This window comes from Aulonocara sp. 'chitande type north' Nkhata Bay, linkage group LG16, assembly GCF_057382095.1.
Source record: "Aulonocara sp. 'chitande type north' Nkhata Bay isolate Kocher_YH1m ecotype deep benthic linkage group LG16, A_spYH_male_GT1.1, whole genome shotgun sequence".
Taxonomy (NCBI): domain Eukaryota; kingdom Metazoa; phylum Chordata; class Actinopteri; order Cichliformes; family Cichlidae; genus Aulonocara; species Aulonocara sp. 'chitande type north' Nkhata Bay.
This window is the reverse complement of record NC_141359.1, coordinates 6866714-6893688: the sequence shown is the minus strand read 5'-3', so window position 1 is coordinate 6893688 and position 26975 is coordinate 6866714. Positions and strand designations below refer to the sequence as shown.

Here is a 26975-nt window from a genome sequence, read left to right as displayed (position 1 = left end):
ACGATCAACTAATTTGCATATCAGCTATTAACCCACTAAGTTGACAGGACGACAGAAATGCATGTTCAAAATAGTATCACAAAAGACAATTTCCCTCATACAGTAAATTACTTGTGCTGCATCAATCAAGCAGGAAGCTTCTCCCAATTTACTATATTAACAACTAAATTTATTGTCTGATCACTGGTTGGTCAAACCAGAATCTTTTTTCCCACAAAAGTTAAACTGTTGTCCTGCAACCTAGAGAGTCAATTTTTTGCATTGGATACATTCAGTATTTAATAACAAGTGTCTGCTAAATTGACACTATTTTAACACTGATGAAAGATAACAAGCTAATTTTCATTGCATGGGTGTTTGTGTTATTAGGCAGGTCTAATGCATGTCTGTGGAGCTGCATCTCCAGCAGAGCATGTTCTTAAACCTGCCTTTCCTACACACTTCTCTACTATTATTTAATCATTTCTTAACTAATGTGCTATGAGTCTTCATGAGTTATTTTGTGTTTGGAATTGTTAGTAGGGTTAATGCATGTTCTGCTTGTTTGTGTGATTTTGTATGTTTCTATTTTCGCAGTGTTTCAGACTCCTTCACAATTTTCCAACTTAAGCAGTCAGTTTTCTTTTCCCCAGGTTTGCTAACCCAAATTTTGATTTCCCACATTAAATAATTCCTATGTGTTCTCACCTAGTCTTCTCACTCTGTTGTCCTCTCACTCTGTTGTCCTCTCCCACTTCAACAGTCCAACAGCTGGCAGTTCTCCTTCAGCTTTGTCCTGTGTTTCACTGTCTCTTCTTGCCATTTTACTCCACAGGTGGCAAATGTCAAACTCCAACAGTCTCCTCAGTTCTCCTCAAATGTTCTTGTCACATGCACAGTGAAGTTTCAGCTTGTTGTAAACACAGTGCCATTCATCCGATCAGTCAGGATGATGGGTTTGCTCTTCTTCTCTGATGCTGTTTGTCCGCACTGCTGCTTTTGCTGGGACTCTTTGTTCAGGACTTTGCTGCTGTCTCTTTATCTGCCATGTTATTGCTCTTTGGAGCTGCATTCGTTATCTTCAGGGAGGAGTGAGCACTTGCTTGTGAGGTTGAGAGACACATACACATTGCGCTTTAAATAAGTCAGCCAGAAACTTGGCCTGCATGTTTCCAATGATGTTAAACTATAACTCTCTTCCGACTGCTGCATGTGGAAAATTGATTCAGGTCTGCTTTTCACCTGAAAGTGACAAACTAAGACATTTTCATTATTATCATTGCTGCTTAACCAACACACATCTCTCTCTCTCTCTCTCTCTCTGTGTTTTTGTGAACAATCCTTTCTTAAAAGCAGAAAATGAAATTGTGGTTGTTTTTGGCTGATCAACACAAAACCTTCTCCCTATGATTATTTTTCATCTACAATATAAATTCTTTCTCTTTTTCATCTGCATAAATAAATCACATGGCTGATGATACCATGGTGATCCATAAATATGATCACCAGTTTATTTAATTATTTTTAACCCAACAAAACAAATAAACAAAAACATGATGCTGATGCTACACACACACGAGTCAAGGTGCAGGAAAACTGCTCACGGAAACGCTGCACACTCATAGCTCTGTTTCCCTCTCTTTGAGTAGTTCTCAGACAGCTCTTGATCTGATAATGTGTAGCTTGCTCATCAGCTCAGAGGAAAAAACCCCGCAACGCAACATCACGCAGTAGTTGCATGCTCTGCCCACAGCGGCAAAGTCTTACACTTTCATATTCAATACAGCTTCTCCATCATGTACTTTTAGATGTGCCATACAGGGTTCAGCATATTAGTTGTTTTCACAGGTGTGCTGTATATCTCAACAACGGCTCATAATAAGACGACAGTCTTTCACACAGAACAAGTGCCTCTATGCACTTCATTAGTTCAAATATTTGCCTATATCACTTCACCTCATATGTCATTGTACTGAATTTGAGCAACCACAAGCTTAATGTAGATTACTTTTAACAACTATCCACCTCAATTACGTCTATGGTCTGGCACACAGGCTGTTGTCGATCAGGGCAAGCTAAAGAGTTAACATTTTGTGTCAGCAAGGGGGTGGGGGAAAGCCATTCACCACAGCACATCTCAAGTGCTGCTGATGTGGCAGGCCTTCTCCACACGCTCTTCAAGGCTGGTGTGTTTTCTGAAAACTTCTCTCTCATCTTTATTTAAATACTTTGTGCTGCCAGGAGCAAAGTCCAGCACAAACGTCTGTCTCCCTCCGACTCACTCTTGGTTGCTTAGAAACCCATGATAATAACAACAGTCGGTGTCACAGACCACGTGTTCTGCTCCGCACACACTCACACACAGCAACAACAAAAACGACAATGACAACAACACAAAATAGGCCTATTGTCCAGCACAATCTGGACCCTGCGGAACTTCTCAACACCCCACTGAGCGGTGGAGAACTCACTACAGTACCCCACACAGCGGTCTGTATTTCGCCCCACTAAGACGGCGAACAAAAAAAAGTTCGAACTGCGCAACTCTGCGACTTAATGCTTCTGTACAAAAAAACCCCACTGAGCGGCTTTGTACATCGCCCCACTTAGACGGCAAATTTTAGCCCCACTGAGCGGCCACGGACAACTCCCCACTGAGCGGCGAAGACGTACAAACAATTTTATCCCCACTGAGCGGCCACGGACAACGCCCCACTGAGCGGCGAAGACGTACAGTTATAGAGTTGGACTCTAAACTTACTCGGTGTTGCTTAGCGTGTAATATCAGCCTCGAACAGCTGGTGTGATTATGCGAACGTGCACCCGGTCAAATCCTTCTGCTCACCGGACCTGGAGTACCTGATGATTAAGTGCCGGCCATTCTGGCTACCGAGGGAATTTACAGCAGTGATTATTACGGCTGTTTACATACCCCCACAAGCCGACACTGACCGTGCACTCAGGGAACTGTACAGCGTGATCAGCAGTGAGGAAACCGCACACCCAGAGGCAGCGTTTATCACAGCCGGAGACTTTAATAAGGGAAACCTGAAGAAAGTCTCACCAAAACTCCATCAACACATCCTTTTTAACACACGTGGAAACCGGCTACTCGACCACTGTTACACCTCTTTCCGGGATGCGTACAAAGCCCTCCCCCGCGCCCCATTCGGCCAATCAGATCACTGCTCCATCCTGCTCCTGCCCGCCTATAGGCAGAAGCTGAAACAGGAAGCTCCAACCCGGAGGGCGGTGCACTGTTGGACGGACCAATCGGAGTCTGCGCTGCGGGACTGTTTTGATCACGCGGACTGGGAAATGTTTCACGTGGCCGCCAGAGACATTGATGAGTACACAGACTCAGTCTGTGGATTTATCAGGAAATGCGTGGAAGATGTCGTCCCATCCAGAACAGTTAAATCCTTCCCAAATCAAAAACCCTGGATTAACAGAGATGTTCGCGCGGCACTGGCGGCACGGAACACCGCCTTTGCCTCCGCGAACACATCGGACTACAAACACGCACATTACCAACTCCGGAAGACGATCAAAGCAGCCAAACGTGAGTACAGGGACAGGGTGGAACAACAGTTTGACAACCCTCGGAGTATGTGGCAGGGACTAAACACGATCACAGACTTTAGAGGGAAACCATCCTGTGTGAGGATCTAAACGTATTCTACGCTAGATTCGACGCAGCGAACACCATGAGACCGGACAGTGTGCGCACCGCGGATGACGTCAGTGCTCACACTGTGTCTGAGGAGGATGTGCGGAAGTGCTTCAGGAAGGTGAACGCGCGCAAAGCTACTGGTCCGGATGGGATTCCCGGCCGCGTCCTCAAGTCATGCGCGGCTCAGCTGGCTGGAGTGTTCACACACATCTTCAACCTTTCCCTCTCTCTGTCTGTAGTCCCAGCCTGCTTCAAAATGGCCACCATCGTCCCTGTACCCAAATCCTCCACCATCTCCTCATTGAACGACTGGCGACCTGTAGCCCTGACCCCCATCGTAAGCAAATGCTTCGAGAAGCTGGTCAGGGACTTCATCTGCTCTGCACTACCCGACTCACTGGACCCTCTACAGTTTGCATACCGCCACAACAGGTCCACTGATGATGCCATAGCCCTGACACTACACACTGCCCTGTCACACCTGGAGAAGAGAGACACGTATGTGAGGATGCTGTTTGTAGATTACAGCTCAGCATTCAATACCATCGTTCCCTCGAAGCTGGACAGGAAACTGCAGGATCTAGGACTGAGCAGCTCCCTCTGCAGCTGGATCCTTAGCTTCCTGTCTGACAGACGCCAGGTGGTCAGACTGGGCAGCATCACCTCATCCCCCATCACACTGAACACTGGTGCTCCACAGGGGTGTGTACTGAGCCCTCTCCTGTACTCACTCTACACCTACGACTGCACAGCCACTAACAGCTCCAACATCATTGTGAAGTTTGCGGACGACACTACAGTGGTGGGTCTTATCACCAACGGTGATGAGACGGCTTACAGGGAGGAGGTCAGCGCCCTGACCCACTGGTGTCAAGACAACCATCTCACCCTCAACGTCACAAAGACAAAGGAGTTGATAGTGGACTTCCGGAGGTGCAGAGAAGTACACACCCCCATCACCATCAACGGCGCTGCTGTGGAGAGAGTGAGCAGCTTCCGGTTCCTTGGAGTACATCTGGCTGAGGATCTTACGTGGTCAGTACACACAAACAAAACAGTGAAGAAGGCGCAGCAGCGCCTCTTCTTTCTCAGGAGACTGAAAAGATTCGGCATGAGCCCCCGCATCCTCAGAACCTTCTATCACTGTGCCATTGAGAGCATCCTCACTGGATGCATCACCACCTGGTATGGCAACAGCACCGCTTACAACTGCAAAGCTCTCCAGCGAGTAGTGCGGTGCTCTGAACGGATAATTGGAGGTGAGCTTCCCTCCCTCCAAGACATCTACAGGAAGCGCTGCCTGAGGAAAGCGGGGAGGATCATCAAGGACTCCAGTCACCCCAGCCATAAACTGTTCAGACTGCTTCCATCAGGAAGGAGGTTCTGCAGCATCCGGTCCCGTACCAGCAGACTGAGAGACAGCTTCTTCCACCAGGCCATCAGACTGCTGAACACGTCATAGACACCTCAGCTTCACTACTGGAACTTCAACATTATGCACTCCATACTGTATATAAATGCCACTTGTTTTGCACATATTCAACTCTGTATATTTTATATATTTTATTATTATTATTATTATTATTTTTTTTTTTTTTTTTTTTTTTACTATTTAATTTGTAAAAATGTGTATACACACACACACACACACACGTAGGAAAATATTTAGTATACACATCCAGAAATGCATACACTATTATATATTGTACATATATTTATTAGTTTCAGGTTGGCCATTCTTGTATTTTGCTCGTTTGTGTTGTTGTGTTTGCACATCTCTGTTGCTTGTGGGGCTCGCACACAAGAATTTCACTCGCATGTGCTGTGCCAGTGTGCCTGCACATGTGATGTGACAATAAATTGAAGACAATATAATTACACTGCAAAGCAAGACACGAGTAGGCAAAGTTCTTCATGTTATTCGTGCACGGGAGAAAGCCGAAGAGGCGCCGTTCCCTCGCCTGACCCCAGTTGCTCTCGTCCGCTCTCCCGTACCACTGTTCTTTTATTGAGGTTACATGAATATGCATAGGTTCATTAACATATGACGTCTACATAGGTATACATGTGAACAAAGAATACTGTGTGTGTGTGTGTGTGTGTGTGTGTGTGTGTGTGTGTGTGTGTGTGTGTGAGGTCAAGGTGTGACCCTGTGAAGACTCCCCAAACGCTGGTGCCAGGAGCGGGTCCATCTGAACAAAAGGCTCTTATACTTAAACAGATATACGTGTGTTTGCTATACCATATATCAACAAGAGAAGATACGACCTCTCCTAGGAGGTGTGATCTACGCCAGAACACTCTGTAGAGGGAGTGAACGCACTCCCCCTTCATGCTACACAGAGCTGTTACAGACCTCCTAGGATGAGACATTCTTTCAATCTACAAATGATTATACACCTCTAAGCATATATGGTTAAATATTTCTAAGCATAAATGACAATGAACAATACAAATCTAACAAATATTATGTCACTTATTTATGTGCAAATGTTTAATAACGAAGAACATTAAAACATTACTGTTGGCCACATGTCGGCAAAGTTATGTGACATTAGTGACGTTTGTACTAACTTTGTTTTAAAGCCTTTACTTTAAAATATACGCCGTTCAATAGCTGACCTTAATCTTACAGAGAATGATCAAAGCTCATGTAGAAACAAACAAACAAATGAACAAAAGATTTTCTCCTTCATTTCTGTCACACAAAGTTGTATGACACGTTTCCAGCTGTTAGTATCATGGTTGCTAGGCAACCTGGGCAGCACAACGGAGGCTAGACCATCCCATTTCACAAGCCTCGCACTTCCGGCCTTAGCGGTCTTTGAGTACGCGGCCCTTGAGGATCGTTGAGGCTGCGTACTTTAAGGCTGCAGACCCTGAATTGGGATACAGCCTATATGCTGGAATTCAGCCTTTTCTGATACTATTTCATGTTGGGAAAATAGAATCTTTGTAGAGATTGCCATAATTGTTCTACATTTCTGTGCAAATAATAATAATAAAAATAAAAAAAAACATCCTTAAAATTCAGGGAAATGAAGGACGCATTTGAGGGCCGCATTTCGAGCAGCCTTCAAATTGGGACAGCCTTCGGCGCGCCGCTGTGACGTAATCGGCCTTAAAATGCAGCCTTTAAGGCTGCAGACCCTGAATTGGGATACAGCCATAGAGCGAACGAATCACTCAGGACTCACTAACCCACTCCCTCCTGGCTCACAGCTTCTTCTTCTTCTTGGTTGGCAACCAATGTTAAGGCGCATTACCGCCCCCTGGCTCACAGCTCAGTGGACATTTAGATGAGAAAATATATATTTGACACATTTAACGAAAATACTAATAAAATAAAAATAAACAAAATAAATGTTTATTAAGCAATTTTGATAGGAAATTGCTTAGTTTTAGAAATGTTTTTGCTGTTTTTTGCTCTATAAAATAGTTTTAGTTTTAGAATCACTCATCTTAGCAGTAGGATATACATGAAAATGTACATTTTTGCACTCTCTGGTCAACTGACTCAGTGAATCAAATGACTCAAAAAACCAGATTCACTTTGGTGAGTGACTCATTAAAACTCGATTCAGTAAAAAGAATCAAATTTACCATCACTACTTTCGACCAAAACAGGCGCAGCTTGATGACATCATCAATATGCGCTATCGCGATAGAGCGGTATAGTCAAAATCTCTATCGTTGGCCAAATTTATATCGTTTTTATCGTATATCGTTTATATCGCCCACCCCTAATGTATATAAAAACATATCAGAGAGGGGAAACAAATTGGCCCAGCCACTGCTACAGATATGCGGACGACACCTGGGTCAAAATCAAAACTCAAGAAGTATCCTTCACTGCAAACATCAACGCTGTGGATAAAAACATAAAGTTCGCCAGGGAAGACACAAAGAATAACTGTTTGCCAATCCTGGACTGTGCCGTGCACATTGAAGGGAATGGAAACCTCAACATTAAAGTTTACCGGAAGCCCACACATACACATTCACAGACACATATAGACTAGTACCTCCTCTTTTACTCCCACCACCCTCTGGAACACAAACGTGGAGTAATCCGGACCCTACAACACCAGGCAAAAATATTCCTTCTAAGCCTGAAGAGAAAAAGAAGGAACACACACATGTAAAGAAAGCTCTTAAAACATGTGGTTATCTTAATTGGGCTTTTATCAAGTCAGCAAAGATGCACAGAAAAGAAGATCAGGCACCAACTAAGGAGGATAAGAAGAACAAGTGGAACAAAATTGCCATCCCCTATGTAGCAGGTTTATCAGAGAAACTCAGGAGAGTTTTTTCCAAGCACGACATCCCAGCTTACTTCAGACCCAGCAACACACTCAGACAAAAACTGGTTCATCCCAAAGACAAAACCCCCAAACACAAACTTGACAACGTAGTGTATGATGTACAGTGTCGCGAGAAATGCTCAGACCTCTACATTGGAGAGACTAAACAGCCACTTCAGAATTCAGAATACGTTACTCTCATTGAGTTTTATGCAAGTAGAGGTGACATAGGCTGCGAGATTGAGACACAGGTATCAGAACCTCTTAATGCGTGTTTTGTTTGCGTTTCCACCGGCGTGGAATTACCAAAAATAGAGAGGGCATAGCCGAACATATGAAACAGGAAAGACCGCCGTGTAATCCATTTATTTCAACAAAGTAACTGTATTCTGAATACCACCTTTTTAAATGGTAACTGTAACAGAAAAGTTACTCATATTTTGTATTTTAAATACATAACTTTGGTGCATGTATTCTGTTACTTCCCAACACTGCCATAGTATATAATGGATTTCTTCTCCACAACCATGGCATGTCTGCAGCTTAAACTGTCAGACAAGAGAGAAAAAGTCTCTGTTTGTGACAAAGAAGGCCACAGGAAAAAGAGTGAATCAGCTATTCGAAACAACAAAATTGATGCTATCTCAGAGAGAACAGACAACCTTTAACCATCTTCAGCATTATGTCAAAAATGCTGATGAAACCAGAGCTGAAAAACTCCTGCACTTCTGCACTGGGTCTTCTGTCATCTGTGTTGACAAAATTCTCACGTGCTTTAATGCTGAAACTGGCCTCAACAGAAAGCCTGTTGCTCACACCTGTGGAGCTACCCTTGAAGTACCATGCACTGACAGTTCTTATCCTGAATTTTGCACCGAGTTTGTCCTTTCCAGCAATTACTTTGAAATGCACATCATTTGAACTTGATGGGAGTACTAATGGTTACAGATGTAAATGTTATAATTATCCCTGAGTTCATATATTCTGTCTTTTTTTATTTGTCATTGAAGGATTTGATGCATTCATCGATATAGTGAGCTGTCATCAAGTTAATTTTCTGATGGTTTAGTTGTCTGTTACATCAGATTTCATAAGGACTGTTTACTTTTTAAAATGCTTTGAAAATGACTGCATGTTTCAGTTCTGTTGAAACCAGGTTTGAGGTTAGCATTAAAGGGACAGCTCGCATCAAAATCAACTGTACATATTGTCATTGTTTTGCCTTAGCTTTTGTTTTTACTCCTGCCATCAGCCCAAATAAAGGCTCGCTTTTGTTTAAAGTTCAGTTTCTCTCACTGTCTGCTTTTGGGTCTAGCGTACCCCGCCGTAACACACATTTTCTTTTGGCCTGCTGTTTATCCGCTTAAATTGTTTTGGTGTGAGTTGCCCAGTTTTGGGAGATATTAGCTGTAGAGATGTCTTCCTTCTGTTACAGTTTTTGCTCGTTGCTTGAACACTATAAACCCATGCTTAGACTAAAGTAACACAACTTGAAGCTTTTGTTACCATACCTCAAACACATGTACCCATACCTTAAACAAAAGTGCTGCTTTGCACTCTGGTTGCAATTATGCAACACACCTACTCCTTTATGCAACACACATGGTCCTGCATGCTACACTCTATTTCATACATAAGACACTTCGTTCAAAAATGAAATTTCAGGGTGCCATTTGGAAAACACATGTATCCAAAATACAAAACACATCGGGTAATTGCAACCACTCAAATATACACCTGAAGGCACTTACTTGCAAAACTGAACACCAATTAGCCAACCACAAAAAGCCCTCAGTTTAGCCATTTCAAGAACTTTGCAAGCATGGATGGAGGGAGAGCAAGAGGAAGAGGAGGAGGAGGTCAAAGAGGCCATGCACGGACCCATATTTCTGATGATATAAGAGCAACTTTGGTGGACCATGTCATCAACCACGGCCTGACTATGAGGGAAGCTGGGCAGAGAGTCCACCCACATCTAAGCCGCTTCACAGTGGCATCTGTAATAAGAAAATTCCAACTAGAAAACAGGTCTGTCTTCATCTCACTGCCTTCTACTCCACTCAGATGGTTTTATAGTACTGTTCTACAGTTACCATATCAAGTGTACAGCGTACTGCAGGGTGCTAATGCTCCTTTTGCAGCCAAAGTGGTAGTTTCTGTGAAACATACCATGATTACTTATATTGAAGTACAGTGTTGTACAGTGGATGACACAGTATATACAGTAAAGTACTGTAAGAAAAATAAGCAAACCGATGACAATATGTGGTTGTATTTCTCTAGAATGACTCGAAGACCTTCTGGGGGAGGACGCCAACGCCTGTTCACACAACGGCAGGAACTTGCCGTTGTGGACCTAGTGAGGGCAGACAATGCCATCCGTCTCCACCAGCTACGAAAGCAAATACTTGCAGACAGGCAAGTGTTCAACAACATAAACCATGTGAGCATCACCACCATCAGACGCATCTTGGGAAAACACAGCATCACCATGAAGCAGCTCTACAGAGTCCCATTTGAGAGGAACAGTGACAGGGTCAAAGGACTTCGAGCTGAATATGTACCAATATGCCTTCTGAATGAACAATGGAAATCAAAGACTGCAGTGCTTTATATAAAGTAGACTAGTGTGTTCCCCCTGCTCTGTAAGTGTTTGCATATGATGCAAGTATGTGTCATTTTGTCAACAGAGTTACATTTTGACAAAGGAATGTTAGGTTTTGATAGCAGAGTTTAGGTTTTGAGAGTAGAGTTTCAATTTGGTGCAGATGTGAATGGTATATTTCCCAGTGTTGTGTCATGTTTACTTGTGTTTAGGGTTTTGGCACAATGAGCAAAGTTTTGCAAAATGTGTTCAGGCAACGGGCAAAAACTGTAAATGAAAAATAAATGCACATTACATTTTTGTGTCTGATTTTTTTTTTTTGCTCTACATTAGACCTACATTTTTTTTTTTTGCAGTATGCTTACCAGTCAGTAATGTTTTGGTTAAATTATAAAAGCATTTGTGTCTAAGTCTTAAAACGATGGTGAAATGTTTTAATTCTTTAAACACAGAGTCAAATTGACTGCTGACTCACTTTATATCCTGACATATGATTGAGATGGTTTTCATTATTTTATCATCTCTTGCACAAGTGAGTCTGTGTTATGTCATGTGAAAAGCCTTAACTTTTTTGACAGTAGAGACTTGAGAATGATGTTGCTCATATGAAAAGTGCATAAAAATGATCAGAAATAACAGAGTAAAAAAAACAACAACAACATTCTTCCAAATGGTGTTCACTAACATTTAACACAACAGCACCCTCTAGTGGAAGCGCTTGTCATTTCAAACTGTTCAAGAGGCGCTAGATTGTGGACAATGTTATACCAAAAATAAACAAACAAAACCAAAACAAACAACTTCAGATTTAAAGATTTTCCGTTTAAAAGCAAAGCAATAGTTTGTCAGCATTATTTTAAAATATATTCTCTCATACTCTTTTATATTCTCTGTTGAAATTGTTGCCTTTTTGACAGACACCAGTGAAGTAAACTGAAGTAACTGAAGTAAAGTAGTCTGCAGGCTCCCCCCCCCCCCCCCCCCCCCCAGCACTTTAGAAACTACAATCTTTGTGTGTTTACTAATAAACGACTGTGTTTGATTCTCTGAATTAAAAACTGGCTGCTGATTAAATGTTGTAACAAGAAATACAAACATTGGCTAATTTTTCCGTTAATGTAATATTGCAGATTTAAAAAGTTGCACTTATTTATAGTGAGAATAGAATTCATCATTAAAATGAAATTCAGAATAGAATAACAATCATAGCTAAAATTTCAAAGCATGTAAAAATATATGGTCTCGATGTAAAATGGTGTTATGGTATTTTTTTACAGATCCATTTCATAGAAGCTGTACATGAAATATCATTCCAAGTCCTCTGGTCTGCAGCTCTTATATGCACACAGTCTTCTTCACCATGCCGTGAGCCTCCATTATTGGGTTCATTTTTTGCCCAGTTCCTGATAGGACAATTAACAATAAAGGTGTTTAATGAGGATAAAAAATTAAATATGACACTCCTGACTCTACAGCTCTTTAGCTGTAGGAAAAATTGAGGTAAACAAATGCTTTTCTTAGGACATAGTTATGGAAGAAATAAGCCTACACAGAGTACAGCAAAGTCAAACACACTATTCCAGATAAAAATAATGCAGTGTATTAATGTGGTGGTTAGCACTGTTGCCTAGGTTTAAATCTATTGGCTACCAGAGTCCTCTCTGTGCGCAGTTTGCATTTTCTCTGCCTATGTGAGTTCTCTGTCACTTCCTCCCACAGTCCAAAGATGTGTGCTATCTTAATAGAGGAGAAAATGGATAGATGTCATGAAATATTTAAAACATTATAACTGAGTTCTTCTGTCAGCATGTGCCTAAAAGAAGTCAGTACAATCCATCTTTAAAGTTCTGCTCTTATTTTGGCTCATCCTACTGACATGTAGTCTAAGGAAATTGGAAAGAAAAGTGTCTGGACTTCTTTGAGTTGCTTGAAGACGTTTCACCTCTCATCCGAGAAGCTTCTTCAGTTCTAAGGTCAAATGGTGGAGAGTCCCAGATTTGCCATCACCAGTGTGTGAATGTGTGTGTGAATGGGTGGATGACTGGATATGTAAAGCGCTTTGGGGGACTACATTGGAGAGACCAAACAGCTACTTCACAAGCGCATGGCACAACACAGAAGAGCCACCTCCACAGGACAAGACTCAGCAGTCCATCTGCATCTAAAGGTCAAAGGTCACACTTTTGAGGATGCCAATGTTCACATTTTGGACAGAGAGGACAGATGGTTTGAAAGAGGAGTGAAAGAAGCATCTATGTCCACTGTGAGCGACCATCTTTGAACAGAGGCGGGGGTTTACGACACCAACTGTCTGCCATTCATAATCCAGTTTTGAGATTCTTCCCAGACGCCTCAACGCCCGCTCACATCCTGGGCCATCTGATCTCAGGAAATCACATGATAGGGTGGGGCCAGGTTTCACTATGAGCTCACCCGAAACCCTGGCTGATTGTGACCCACACCCATTTCCATACCTTGGCTCATGTGATTAGGTAGAGGATCATCAGGAGGTCCTTTTGTCCCTCTTTGGGGGGAAACTCCAACTGGGTTTAAATCTGGGACTCTCCACCATTTGACCTTAGAACTGAAGAAGCTTCTCGGATAAGAGGTGAAATGTCTTCAAGCAACTCAAAGAAGTCCAGACACTTTTCTTTCCAATTTCCTTAGACTACATGTCAGTAGGATGAGCCAAAATAAGAGCAGAACTTTAAAGATGGATTGTACTGACTTCTTTTGGGCACATGCTGATGACCTGGATGACTGAGAACCTTCACAGACCTACTGACATGTAAGCTCTATGTTCATGAGAAAACATCTGCTAGAAATTCAGTAAAAGTAATAAACTGAACCACAGTAAAGACTTACGCCAGAGTGAGTGGAGTTCCATCTACCCATTTCCACAGTCCCTCCATTCCATAGTCAGTCAAACCAATCCAAGTGTTATCGTTGATGATTGTAGCGAGAAAGTTCTGTTTAACATGCAAAAAAAAAATTTGTTTATTTTTTAAACAGAATTTAGGGTGTGCTGTTTTTTTGAAGAAAATTCTCAATTTCTTTGACACATTTCTCACAATCAGGTAAATATTTTTTCCTTCAGTGCAATGAGCTAACAGGAACCTGAAAACTAACACATGTCACATCAAGGTGGAGAACCAGTGTGTACATCACATTCATCTTCTGCTTTTTTACATTCTGTTGTCTTTTTCTGCCTCCACACATCACGTTTCTGATTGTTCCGTCGTTAGCTGGCTGACTGCATAAAATATTTATCTAAGCAGACTTGAGGTTTCAATAAGTCATATGTACATTCACAGAAAAGTACAGATTGAGAGGCACCCTGAACCAAAACGGATACTGCAGCATTCTGCAGTGCCATGCATACCCTCTGGTATGCACCTAGTTGGTCAGGGGTTCATCCTAAAGCAAGATAATGATCCAAAACATGAGTCCAAGCTATCCCAGAACTACCTCAATAAAAAATAACATGATGGTAAACTTAAAAACATGGAGTGGCCAGCACAGTCTGCAGACTTAAACTCCATAAAGCTGGTTGGGGATGAACTGGACAGAAGAGTGAAAGCAAAGCACCTACAAGTGCCTGTTTGATATAACGATGTGGATCGGATGGCAATATGAAAACGTCTATTGTTTCAAATTATGCTATCGCTTGTTTTGTGGTGTTGCAAAATAAACTGTTAACGGCAATATTTTATCATTTTGATGGTTTCTTAAAGTTCTCTCTTTCACTTATATTTAAATTAACCACACTACGGACGGAGAACCGACTGTTTTTATGCGTTGTAGTTAGCAACAACATGGGTAAAACCGTCACGTGGCTCTGCCGTCTGCTTGTTTGTTTTCCACATAAACCTTTCACAATAAAGCTGAAGATCCTATTGAGATTTTTCAAAATGAATCACATGAAATAGTATGCAGAGTGTTTACAGACGAGAAGCTAAAAAGAGCCGTCAGGTGCTAAAAAAATAAACCTTAGAACAGGCTCTTGCCAGCAGCACGTTGTGTAATAAATACAAAGAAAATTGCGGCCGTTTCAACTTTTGCAACAGTCAGTCCAGCTGAAAACACTTCACCCAAGTCGGGTTGCCCGAGCTTCACAGAATTTACAGAAAATGTTACATTTTTGTGATTTATATCGTTGGATGATAAATGTCTTATATCGGGATATGAGATTTTGGTCATATCGTACAGCCCTACATGGGTGTGTTCAACTGTTGTATCTGCCAAATGAGGCTACTTCGATGAGTCTAGAGTTTAGAATACATTTTGATTCTGTGATTTCTTTTTTCACTCAATTGCTTATTTGTGCTATGCTTTCATTTAAGACTACAATGAGACATTAAATAGCATAATTTTTAATAAACAACTAGAAAAAATGTGTGTTCTAAAACGTTTGACTGGTAGTATATATATATATATATATATATATATATATATATATATATACACACATACTGTACCTGTTCTTCAGAGTTCTTCATCACCACCAGATCTGCCCCTTTGCCTCTACAGTCCTGTCTAGCTTCACCCCAGTTACCAGATCTTACAGAGAGGAAATAACAACTACCACTGAATATGCTCCATCCTGTGGGACACGTTTTTTCTGGAAGAAACATCAAACAAGAAACATCAAACAGTAGTTTTAATAGTTATTAACAGTACCTATTACTTATTATGTTAATATAAATTAGTTTTATATTAACATATTTTGTCAGTTAGATCAACTAAACATCACATGTCCTGCTGGAGAATCAAGATAAAACAAATTGTGTCATAAAATAAAATTGTGAAAGCACTAGAACCAAATTGTTTGTGTGCTCATTTTGATGAAGGATGTGACAGATCTAAGTTACCAGTGTTACACACCACACTTTTCACATATTTTTCAGCCTCACATTTGAAAAAAAGCAGTCCTACATATTTATTTAATATGTGGATTGAAGGACATATCCAGGTCAAAAATCACTCCAAGGTTCCCCACAGTGTTACTGGAGACAAAAATAATGCCATCCAGAGTAAGCATTTGGTTAGCTATCGTATTTCTAATCTTTTTAGGGCCAAGGACAATAACCTCAGTTTTATCTCAATATAGACGGAGAAAAATTAGAGTTTATCCAGGTCTTTATGTCTTTAAGACATCCCTGCAGGTTAACTAATTGATGTGTGTTATCTGGCTTCATGGATAGATAAAGTCAGGTGTCATATGCATAGCCATGAAAATGCATGCTATGCTTTCTAATGATACTGCCTAAGGAAAGCTTGTATAATGTAAACAGAATTGGTCCTAGCACTGAACCCTGTGTATAAAGAGGACTCTCCATTTGCATCTCCTCCTGTGGCCAGTTTATTATCCCAGAAGGGTATCTGACAACCAGCAGGGCATAGGCTTGATTGCTTATATCTTGTTCTTCCTGTTCAGCTGACTCCTCAGGACAAGCCTTACTCTCTGCAGTTATTTGGTTGCGGTTTTCCAAGAGGCCTCTTCGTGTTTCCCATTTTCCTGTGGGATTCTCAGGTACTTGTAGCGGTCCACAATGTCTGCAGCACTGACTTCTGGTAGTGCAATCCCCTCATTTCTAACTACCTTCCCTCTCTTTGTTACCTTCCGACTACACAGGCTTATGCAGAATAGCAGTGGAGTCACAGCATCTCTTTGGTAAATCTCGCACTTGATGATGACTTGTACAGTTTGCTTGAAGTTGGCCTGTAGTGTTGTTCTCCACATCTCCACTGAATTCCTGATGAAGGCTCTTAGGGTCCTGGTGGTTCTGGGCATTATAAGATCCATTTGTGAGGCATTGAGTTTATTGGCTTTCTTGCAGTTAATCCAAGAGATGCAAAGGTTGGTCAGCCTGGTCTTGCCGTATTGAGTTACTGCTTTTTTTCCTAACAGTTAGCTAAGACTGTGAGTCTTTGCTTGGCACGCAGTTTTTAGTCAGGTATGGACACCTAGTTGTACTTCTTAGGAACCCCTCTCTTCATCACTCCTTTCAGCTGTTCTCATAGTGGGCTAACTTCTGTCTGTCTAACTCTCTGTGGTTTCAGTGATGGTTACAGTAGGCATTATGCATAATGCTAAATTCACATCTTCAAATAGACTTTTGGAGAGTACTTCACATACTAATGGTAATCAGCCACTGAGGCACTGAGGGTCCAGGTTTCCACCATAGCCCTGATCTTCTTGTAACACAAAAGGACCTGACGCACATAGCATTGCAAGTTTTCAAATGTTTATTTGCAGTGTTTTTCTTGTTCCTTTCGTCTGCATGGATTTCCAGCTTCAGATCGGCACACACCTCACAGTTCTCTTGTCAGGTCCCGCCGACCTACTCAAGTAGGGAAGGCATGATTAGATGATGGAGACCATCATCATGACCTGCACTGATCTGACACCACGCCATAAACACATTGCTTCACCCCTCCCCTGCAGCTGGGCCACAAACCACACACACACTCTTCTCCTTCAGGTGCTCTCATATTCCACACCTTGAATGCACCAGTTGTTCTTGGGGCTTGGAGTGTCAGTCTCGGAGTGTGGGGATTATGATATCTCCATCCTGACCTGACATCCCGGTTCCCTCTCTCCATAGCGTTTGTGTTTTACCTTGTAAATCTCTAGTTGTGATAGCAGGTGCTTTTTCTAGTTGTTCAAATACTTAGCTAGTAGTTGTTTTGATTTTAAACTAGATGTCTTTTCTTTTTGTGTAGTACTCTTTCCAAAGTCAGTACGATTTTGATAAAAGTAGAAAACTATTTGATATTCGTCTTAAATTAATGTTGAAAAGAAAAAAAAAGTTTTGATTATCTGAGTGTCTTTGTTGTGAATCTGTGTTATGAACAATGCCTTAACTGTTCTGAGGTCTGCATTAACAGTGGCGAGGCAACGAGACTTTCCAGCATGACCCACCGTAAGGAAGAGGCAGTAACAGTTTGACTGAAAACTGTCAGAGATTTACAGTTAACAAACAGTCAGGTGAGTAAACAACACTGAGACACTTGAGATTGATAATGTGCGGCACGGGTGAATCTCAGACAGAGAGACACACCGAACTGCAGTATTCGTTTACTTTTATAGGTTACATCGTCAATATGCAAATATAATCACATTTCCTGTTACGCAGGTCCTGATGCTGTCTGTGTGTAAGCTGTGTGTGTGTGTGTGTGTGTGTCATAAAGTGTGTGTGCTACAAGTCAATTTCTAAGAATAAGATAATGCAAGTCAACTTCTGCGGATGTGTATTTCTGTACTCATCTCTTGCGGTAAATGTCACAGAGTCACAGGGTCAGCTTCCTGTTTCAACAGAAAACTGTGTCTGGTGAAATATGTGAACATAAGTATAACATAACATTTGAAGCATAATCAAATAAAACATTAAAAACTCCCTGACAAAAACGATAGGTTATTTTGGCATTTCATCCTTATTATTGAAATAGTATTTAAACTTCATTCATCAGAATTTCAATAAAAATTCAAAAATTCTATTCATTAAGGCACAAAGAGACAAGGACTTTTCACAATACCTGGAAAGTGAATCCTTGTTTTTCATTATTAACTTTTACAAACACACACAAGTAATTTCAACAGGAAATACACATACTCACTCTGCTTTGACAAACTCTGAAGCCGTTCCAACTCATTTGCCTTTTCAGCAAGGTTGGCCTGCAGAAGGTCTCTCTCCTCAGTCATGGAGGAAAGCTTGTTTCCGGTACTGGACAGATTTGCCTTAAGAAGGTCTCTCTCTTCAGTCATGGAGGAAAGCTTGTTTCCGGTACTGGACAGATTTGCCTTAAGAAGGTCTCTCTCTTCAGTCATGGAGGAAAGTTTGTTTCCGGTAGTGGACAGACTTGCCTTAAGAAGGTCTCTCTCCTCAGTCATGGAAGAAAGTTTACTACTCACAGCTGAGACATCTGCAGCTGAATCATGAACTAAAATAATTGGAGATGCATGTTTTTGAGACACAGAAAAAAGCTTGTGCATAAATTTTTATAGTTTTTAGACCAAAACTAAAGTATTTCAAATTTGCCTGTAGGCAATGAAAAATGTTCTTAAACTGATATTTATGATAGTGTACTCTATGGGAGAGTATGAGTGTGTGTGTGTCACAGTTCATTCAGCATGGTCTGAAACCATCCAAAATACAAAGTTCAAGACATTTTATTCTGTTCATATGTGGGCTCATGAGTGTTAGAATCAGACTCACAGTAAACACCAAGGGTGATGAGTCCGATTAGCAGGAAAAAACTCAGCAGGCCCAAACAGGGAATCACACCTGAGTGGAAACTCCTCTTATAGTTCCTTGGACCTGAAAAGAGAAACAAACACTAATGAAGTGGAAAATAGTTATGACTGATGATAAAAATATGTCTACTCTGTTTCTTACCTGTGCAGTTTTTTGCATTGTCAAATTTGTCATACTCAGTATTCATATAAATTTCCTCCATCATTTGTTAGAATGCCAGATATTCCTGAGATGGTCAGCTCTGCAGAACAGGCCAGCAATACTGTGAATGCGTCATTAGTTTCAATTTCTTCTCTTAATAACTTTAGGGGAACTAAACTTATCACAGTAATAGCTGGGCGATGTGAAAAGAAACAAAAGTATTTTTTTTCTGAGGAACTTTCAGTTCCCTAATACAAACCAAAAGTGATGGGAAACAAGCTAACACTGTGGGAATTAGAAGATTCTTCATGTGAATCGTTATACAAGTTGCACATTTTGCAAAACACAAGTGGAAACTTAGTCACATAGTTTTGATGACACCATTTTTGCTGCTGCAAACCGCACCAAGGTTTTTCTAGTGCACTAAAATTCAAGCACGAAGGGAGAATTGAGAAGAATACAGAAGTACAAATACTTGATTTTGCACAACAGAGCAGATGAATAAACACAGGGTAACACACATATAAAACAGTGGAGGAAGGTGCACACAATTAAAAAAAAAATCTGAAAGAGATAGGAGACTGCAAGGTGACTTTGGAAATCAATTAGAGGAAGCGAGTGAAGACAGAGGCCAGATTTAAATGATGGAAGCTGAAAACGTATGAATATTGCGAAGAATTCAGGGAGGAGCTGAGACAGGTTCTGGGTAATAATGAAGGGTTACCAAATGACTCAGGGATTAGAGTATAAATGGTGGTTGTGGTGTAGAGAGAGGAAACAAAACAAGAAAACCTGGTGATGGAATTAAAATGCCCTTTGAGGAATTTGCCCAGACAGACTTTTTCCAAAGGCAACTGGATGCTACCAGGAAGAGGTCAGAGGAAAGGATGGAGGAAAAGAGGAAAAGGCCAGAAACCCAACTAACAGGCCGCCTCTGCAGGTTCTGCCACATGAACCTGAAACAGGGCCCAAATAGCCCACATGTTCGCACGGGCTTCCCTGGAGTGGCAGGGAAATATATCTACTGCCCTTCAAAAGTGCAATCTCTGCACAGGCACAAGGGCATGGCCAAGGAGATTACCTGGAAGGAGTTTCAGGAGTCTCCTTTCTACGAGGCAGAGAGACAAAGATGGGTGGAAGAAAAAAGGAAATAGGGGAGAAACTGTTGATATTGTACATAAGATAGTTTTGTTCTAGTTTTGTAGTGTTTATTTTGTTTAAATAAATAAAAACTGATTGTAAATATAAAAATGTAAATAAATTGTGTTCTGTAAAAATAGCAGCACAGCTCTCTTCTTTATAACCTCTTAGAGTTCACCTGTATGTTTACATATCTGTGTAAGCTTACCATCAGGTAATCAGTTTTAAGAAGCTGTGAGTGCTGCCCTGAAAGCTTACATATTATTTCTAAATCACTTCATGTAATGATAACAAGCCATCCTTTCTCTAGTGAGGCCTCACAGCTTTTATCTTTAAAATCTTTCTGGTTGATTTATATCATTAGAAACATGACTGCTGTCTTTTATCTGTGTGACTGTACAGCCTGTTTCAGACATGACAACCAGACAGTGTATGAAGTTATCTTTAATACACGCAGCACAGCTGGAGATTGTCCAGACACTTTCTCACTAATATTTTTGGTTTAGGTATAGTTCATTTCTGGCTTGAAGCTTATCTACAAAAGCAGTTCAATAAGGAGAGATCATGTGGTAAAACCGAACATGATTTATTGAGATACAGAAATAAATGTAACTGTTAGGCAGTTAGACTTCAATGACCCATCATAGCAGAAGAAATCTCAGCAGGGACAGGATTTTACACAAGCCACCTTTTGCAGTCAAGCGTGGGTGAGAGTCTCCTACATTTTTATCTTGTACTTGTTTTTACACCTTTTAATGTCAAAGTTGGTCTCTGTGATTTTTCAGTGTTGGAAAGACTCTTTCTTGCACTGAGGTCTGCTTGTTAAATAAAAAAGTGTAAAATTAAATTTCAATAAACTAACCATAATGCCAGCTCATATGCTCTTAACGCTGCATCTTTAACTCTTTTACAGGATTTGCAGTCTTCTGATTCCTGATGAGTTCCGTAAGTGACAAGCTTACTGACTGTGTTTACTCTTCTGTGTATTAGGTATTAGGAGTAGGTATGGGTGCAGGGGAAGGCTGTGTCCTGGCTGACTCTATTCATGAAAAATATAATCTGTGTTACAACAAGATTGAAATTGAGACTCAGCATTGTTTCCCAATTTTCCAAACCCATATGAACTGTAGCCTCAGCTTTCTGTGCTTAGCTGACAGGAGGGATAGCAGAACAGATGTGTTATAAAATTTTGAGCAATGTCCTTGTACAATATTTAAGCTGCTTGTAAAGTGAAGAAAGTAGACACTTTAATCAGCCCACTCCTACAACCTGAAATGTGTGAAAGTCTAAATATTTATCAGAGGGGCTCACTAAAGATGATTTCAACAGGACAAAACTGCTTAAACTACTTCAATCTCCCACTGTGACCACTGGTGCAGGGCAGGATGAGGGTTTGTAGGTCAGTTCCTGCTATTGCAGCATCACTGAGTGTCTATCTTAAGATAAACATCATTTATTTTTGAGGTCGGTTTTGATCAAGAACATAAGTATAGCCTGCATGAAACAACCAGAGCAGGAGGTTCAATCAAGAACACATATGACATATGACACATATCTGCTTGACACGAAAGCAGTGCACACTGAACTCAGGTAACATTTGTTATTAGAGGAGGTCAAAAAGTGTGTCAGTGAGAAATATCCATCAAAAGCATGATTTACACTAGCTGCAGCTCACAGTCAGCAACTCATCAGTTTTGTTGTTCAAACCAAACAAGAATTTTTCACATCATGTTGTCCTGCAGGAACTCACCGGATCACCTCTCCAGCACTTTGATCCCAAGACAGGAATACAATATGCAGAGTTAGTTTAATTGATTGGAATTCAGCTGTCATCTTCAGAGTGTTTCATTTGATAAAGTTAAGAACGAGAAATCAAGTGGTCAGAGCTATCATGGTGATATTCAGGGTCAGATTCTGTGCTAGTGCAAAACCTTCTTTTGGCCTGAAAAAGCTGCTGTGGGGTTTACAACAGAGGAGCAATTGAAAGCCTGCAGGTCAAATTAGCGTCAGGATGCATTTGCAAAAATGTTTCGTGTGAGTAGAAAGTTCTCTGGGTGATCCAACCGTGCGTTAGTTGATATACAAACATGCAATGAGAACATTTCAGTAATTAGCTGTTAAGTGTCACCCAAACATGAGGAGGCCAGTGAAGGAGCCAGTGACGGTTTAACAAAAAGAATACAGTGTGAGTGCAGGTTTACATGTTTCTCTCTGAGAAAAAGAGACGTCGATGTGTTTCTATTAGTGTGAAATCCTTTTTAGAAATTAGGCACTGTGTGAGGTCATTTAGTAAGAGTCAGTGAATCTTTCACAGTTGTAAAACACATAAAAAGAAACAACATAAGTAACGTATGTTTTTTCCCGAGGGTGGTGGGGTAGGACTTCATGTGTGGGTGACTGAGAATGTCCATTTTATTAGATATGTTGTTGTAACTGTTTCAAAGTGAGTAATGCATGAATCTGCAATGATTTTTCTTCCTTAAAAGAGGACTGTGTACAGTGTCCATTTGTGTCTGTCTCCACGTTGGGTGATTGTGGAGTATTTGAATATGTGTGCATGAGGGTGGGAATGCCCGTTGGTGGCTGCGTGCGCCTGTTCGACTGTGTCTGTATGTCAGGTCGGTTACACTCCATGTCTCTGGGAACATCTCAGGCCCTCCAAGGTATGGAGGCCTATCTCGATTCACCACACTCCTTGCCGTTAGCTGATGCCCTCAGGCGTCGGTGTGTTGGTGGTTCTGGTGTCCGGGGCTGGGCGCTCAGGTATGTACCGGCTCACTCCCAGTGACTGCTTGGCGGGGTCTGGCACCCGTGGCTCCGTCAGGCCACTTCCGGGGGGTGGGGGGCTCTCAGTCCTCTGGCCTCTGGGCCTGTGGCTCAGGTCACTCTGGCACAGCTGTCTGCCGGCAGAGCCCACGGCCACATCACGGGCCCCCTGCGGCTTCTGCTCCGTGGCTGCTGGGTGACCTCTAATCTGGGGCTCTCCTCAGCGCTTCCCAGGAGGGTGGCATGGCTGCAACTCCGATAGTCCTCCTTGGGCTCTCACATTCTGGGGGCCTCTGGGTGTCTGGGGCCTGGATCTCCTCCATGCCTGCTACATGCACTGGGGGATAGACTATGGCTCCCTGTTAAATCCAGAATTGAATTCAAAATCCTGCTCCTCACATACAAGGTCTTAAATAATCAGGCCCCATCTTATCTTAATGACCTTGTAGTACCATATCACCCTATTAGAGCACTTCGCTCTCACACTGCAGGCTTACTTGTTGTTCCTAGAGTATTTAAAAGTAGAATGGGAGGCAGAGCCTTCAGTTTTATCTTTTGTCCTGTCTTCCTCTGCTCATCCCAACAGGTTGTGGCAGATGGCTGTCCCTTCCTCAGCCTGGTGCTACTGGAGGATTCTTTCTTTTAAAATGGAGTTTTTCCTTCCCACTGTTGCCAAAGCGCATGCTCATCAGAAATCATATGATTATTGGGTTTTTTCTGTATTTTTCTCTCATCCACATCAAAAGGAGCAGGTTAAAGTGGTTCTGGCATCTGACAAGGATTCCTCCTGAGCGTCTCCCAGGTGAGGTGTACTGGACGAGCTCCCACCAGGAGGAGGCCCTGAATCAGACCCAAGACATGATGGAGTTCCCCTAGATAAGCTGGAGGAGGTGGGTGTGGAAAAGGAGGTCTGGAGTTCTCTGCTTAGGCTGCTGCCCCCACAACCCGGCCACAGATAAGTGAAATAAGTAGATCAAATATAACTTGGTGTTCTAAAGAATATTGTTGTTTCCTTGCAGGACACCAGGAGAGATGAGCCCTCCATCACAGATGGTGTGGTCACCTGCAGGTTCAAGGTCATTGCATCTCCAGCCCACATCTACTGCCACTGTACTTAAGGGAAGTTGGGACAATGTTAAAGACTTTCGTCAGACAATTGCATTTGGATGAGCTAAATTCATGACAGGCACTCAAGCAGTAATGCCTCGACTGACAAACGAACATACCAAGCTTCTGTGTTGTTTGAGCCAGAGACTGCACTTGTGGATGAACAATAAAAACATTTTATATTTATTATATTAGTAATGTAACTTGCAATAAAAAGTTATGGGAAGCTTAAACTTAGTTTCAGAATAATTAAATCTGAGACTTTGTTTCATTGAAAAGTTATTAAAGTTTTAAAGTGTGTGACAAATAAAATAATAAATTATTAAGTAACACCAGCTACAATATTGGAAATATGTGTGTTGTTCAGCAGAACAGTGTCCAGTATGTTGGCTGAAATGCTTTAAATTTGAAAATAAAAGTTGGGCTGATTTTAACGCATTACAAGGAGTGTTTTAATTATTATTTTCTAAATAAGCAGTGTTTATATTACGTGTAATGAAATAAGTTCAAGGATAATAAAAGGTAATGAGATTTAATTGCATTCAACTTATGTGCAGCAAAACTAAAAATAAGTTACGGAAGTGTTCAAATAATATGTGTGCTTTTAAAAATGCTCGTCTATTTAAAGACTACACAATCTGTGTTAATTCTAATTATACCACAATCCCTTGCCTGTTGTGTTAAATATACATAAACAGTATGTGTTATCAGATGAAAGTACAAAGCTCTCAAGAACCCCCCTCCTAAATTTCAGGTGGCATTTTAAAAACATGCCATGACATAACACACAGCTGCTATAATCATACAGTGAGGTCAAATGTCAATTATCGTTATAGGTTCTTGCTATATGTTATAACATAAACACAGCACAGTTGTAAGAATAATAGTTTCTAGGTTCTAAGGCTTTTTGTCAGTTTAATAGTGAGCTTTACGAGACTCATTTTCGTGCCAAAGGCTTGCACAGGCCTAAGTTCCCTTATGACAACTAGAGCTGGAAACAAGACCTCAAGCGATCCTAAGGCTAATTAGCACGGCTAGCATTTAAAAAACATCTGTTAAATGTTGTCATTGCTAGCATATACCTGTATTACAGCATGGTAAGTAGCGAGAACGCAAAGTTTTTGTTACCTTTGAAAAGAAAAATGTGAAGCTGTAATATTAGCATGAGCTATGCTAATGTTATTCACTGAAACAAACATCGCAGGTACTGACTTGCTGCTTTCTAATATCTGTGTTTATTTCTGGATATACCTACATGGTTATTAGACATCCCACATAAAGGGTGACAAAGGCAGTAACTATAAATGACCATAACTTTACTGTAAATTACACTGATGGGCTCAGTTCATATAGTTATATCACGTGCACACGCATGTTAGCAACCGTAACCATGCAGGCTGTTGGTATATGAATGCTGCGCAAGGTTCCAGCTGTTCCTTTACACTTGCTCTTGGATTTGTCTTGACCTGCTCCAAGCTCAGCTTGTGGAAAGATAACTTTTGGAGAATATTTCTACAGAAAGCGGATTTTACTACAAAGCGACAACAACTACTGCATCTTTGGATCTTTTGTACTTGTGTTTCATCATAACAGCAAAGCTTGAAGATCGTGGACCCCGACTCCTCGACAGCCACCAGGTACATTTCAAAATTTCTTCAATTATTTCAAGAATCACTAGATGACTATAGTAATTTTACAGGTTCCAGTGTGAATATCACGTTTTAATGTGATCAAAATAAGTGTGTTCTAAGACTTTTCCTGGCAAATCGCTTTTATGCTTTAAATTTTCCAGGAGAGGTGTAGAATTTATTACCGACTGGTGTATGAATGTGAAAAAAGGTTTTACTTTGATTTGAAGCCTTCAAATTTGACACTTTTTTCCAATGAAATGGTTAAAATTAGCTTAAAATTCGTAAAATGCCCCCCTCCCCAAATATACATATGTATATGTGTATATCGGTTTCTATGGTAACAGCATCTCCTCACAATGTTAGGACATATAGGAGTAAACACACCATATCCCCTGTAGGTCCTGACATCATTTTCTTCTCAAAGGCTTCATTTGAATAAACTATAACTTTTCCCCAGCTACATATGCGATGATAAATAAAATAAAATGAAATAATATAAAAAAGAATATTAAAACATCAATCATAGTCAAAAATAATCATAAAGTCAAACTGTTACAAAAATGTGTTTTATTTTTAAAATTGTGTGTGGAGTTCTACTGCCTTTTTTGCATTAGCAATATTTAGGACATGGAATTGGTACATGGGGAGATTAAATGTTTCGTTATATTTTACATCGTTAATGAAAGAATTAAAAAAAATATGAGAATGAGCTGCTAAATTATTTATGGATTTTCTGCAGTATGCTATTCATGTCCAGTTCTTTACAAATCAGTACCTATTATCCATGACCTAGTCCAACGTAGTGTTTGCATAAAGGTTTAAAAAGAACAAATAAACAAAATGAATGTATACAAAATACAATACTGTTACCTTAAAAGTGTAGTGTGCACAGAGTGAGCTGCCTTGGCAGAGATTTGGATGCTTCACTTAATGATTGTGGACATAGTTGAAATCTTGTTTTCTTCTCACATGAACAAGTAAAGTGTCATTCAGTCTGATATGAATGTAGCCTGTAGCTTTAGCACTGGGTGCTTACTACATTCCTACTGTTATTTTAAACTTTGTTTCCTTACAGGCTGTCTTGACTACATTGTTGAACGTCCCAAGAACGAGACCTTTCTGAAGTCATCAGGATCCTTGATGACAGTCTCCTGAGCGCCATCTCTTCTGATGAAGCGTGGGACACTGATACCGTGCGTGTCAGTAAAGGTGAGTACATCGCCCTCTCATCCTCCCCCTCTTCTCATGAAGAACTGGATGCTGATGCGTGTCAGTGAAGTGGAAGGTGAGTACTCCCTCCCCACCTTGCTTTCTTGCACTGAGGTCTGCTTATTGTAAATATCTTGTACTTGTTTTTACACCTTTTCATGT

At 41.0% G+C, this 26975-nt stretch overlaps 1 protein-coding gene, 1 long non-coding RNA gene and 1 pseudogene across 2 annotated transcripts in view; 2 read left to right on the top strand and 1 right to left on the bottom strand.

Annotated features, from left to right (window-relative positions):
- The window catches only part of LOC147310891 (uncharacterized), a 217466-nt gene extending 193065 nt beyond the window's left edge, over positions 1-24401 (top strand). The window contains exons 2-3 of the long non-coding RNA XR_015125360.1: positions 21014-23756; positions 23886-24401. This is a non-coding gene — a long non-coding RNA (uncharacterized LOC147310891). The remainder of the gene's footprint in view (positions 1-21013; positions 23757-23885) is intronic.
- Positions 5654-9393, top strand: LOC147310893 (uncharacterized; annotated as a pseudogene).
- LOC147310892 (uncharacterized) lies at positions 11581-19050 on the bottom strand. Its single transcript, XM_086266821.1, has 6 exons — positions 18961-19050; positions 18781-18882; positions 18182-18505; positions 15040-15182; positions 13427-13530; positions 11581-11964 (listed from the first exon to the last, which is right to left on the bottom strand). The coding sequence occupies exons 1-6, from the start codon at positions 19022-19024 to the stop codon at positions 11820-11822; spliced, it is 882 nt and encodes a 293-aa protein (XP_086122947.1). The 5' UTR covers positions 19025-19050; the 3' UTR covers positions 11581-11819.
- Positions 24402-26975: the final 2574 nt, after the last annotated feature.

What these genes read in the sequence shown, in the direction of transcription:
- LOC147310892 (XM_086266821.1), bottom strand. Translation starts at nt 19,024, where the DNA reads ATGATGGAGGAAATTTATATGAATACTGAGTATGACAAATTTGACAAT. An exon ending in CATCACCCTTGGTGTTTACT is followed by an intron (nt 18,506 to 18,780) that starts GTGAGTCTGATT and finishes CAATTATTTTAG; the next exon opens with TTCATGATTCAGCTGCAGAT. An exon ending in TGAAGAACTCTGAAGAACAG is followed by an intron (nt 13,531 to 15,039) that starts GTACAGTATGTG and finishes CATGTTAAACAG; the next exon opens with AACTTTCTCGCTACAATCAT.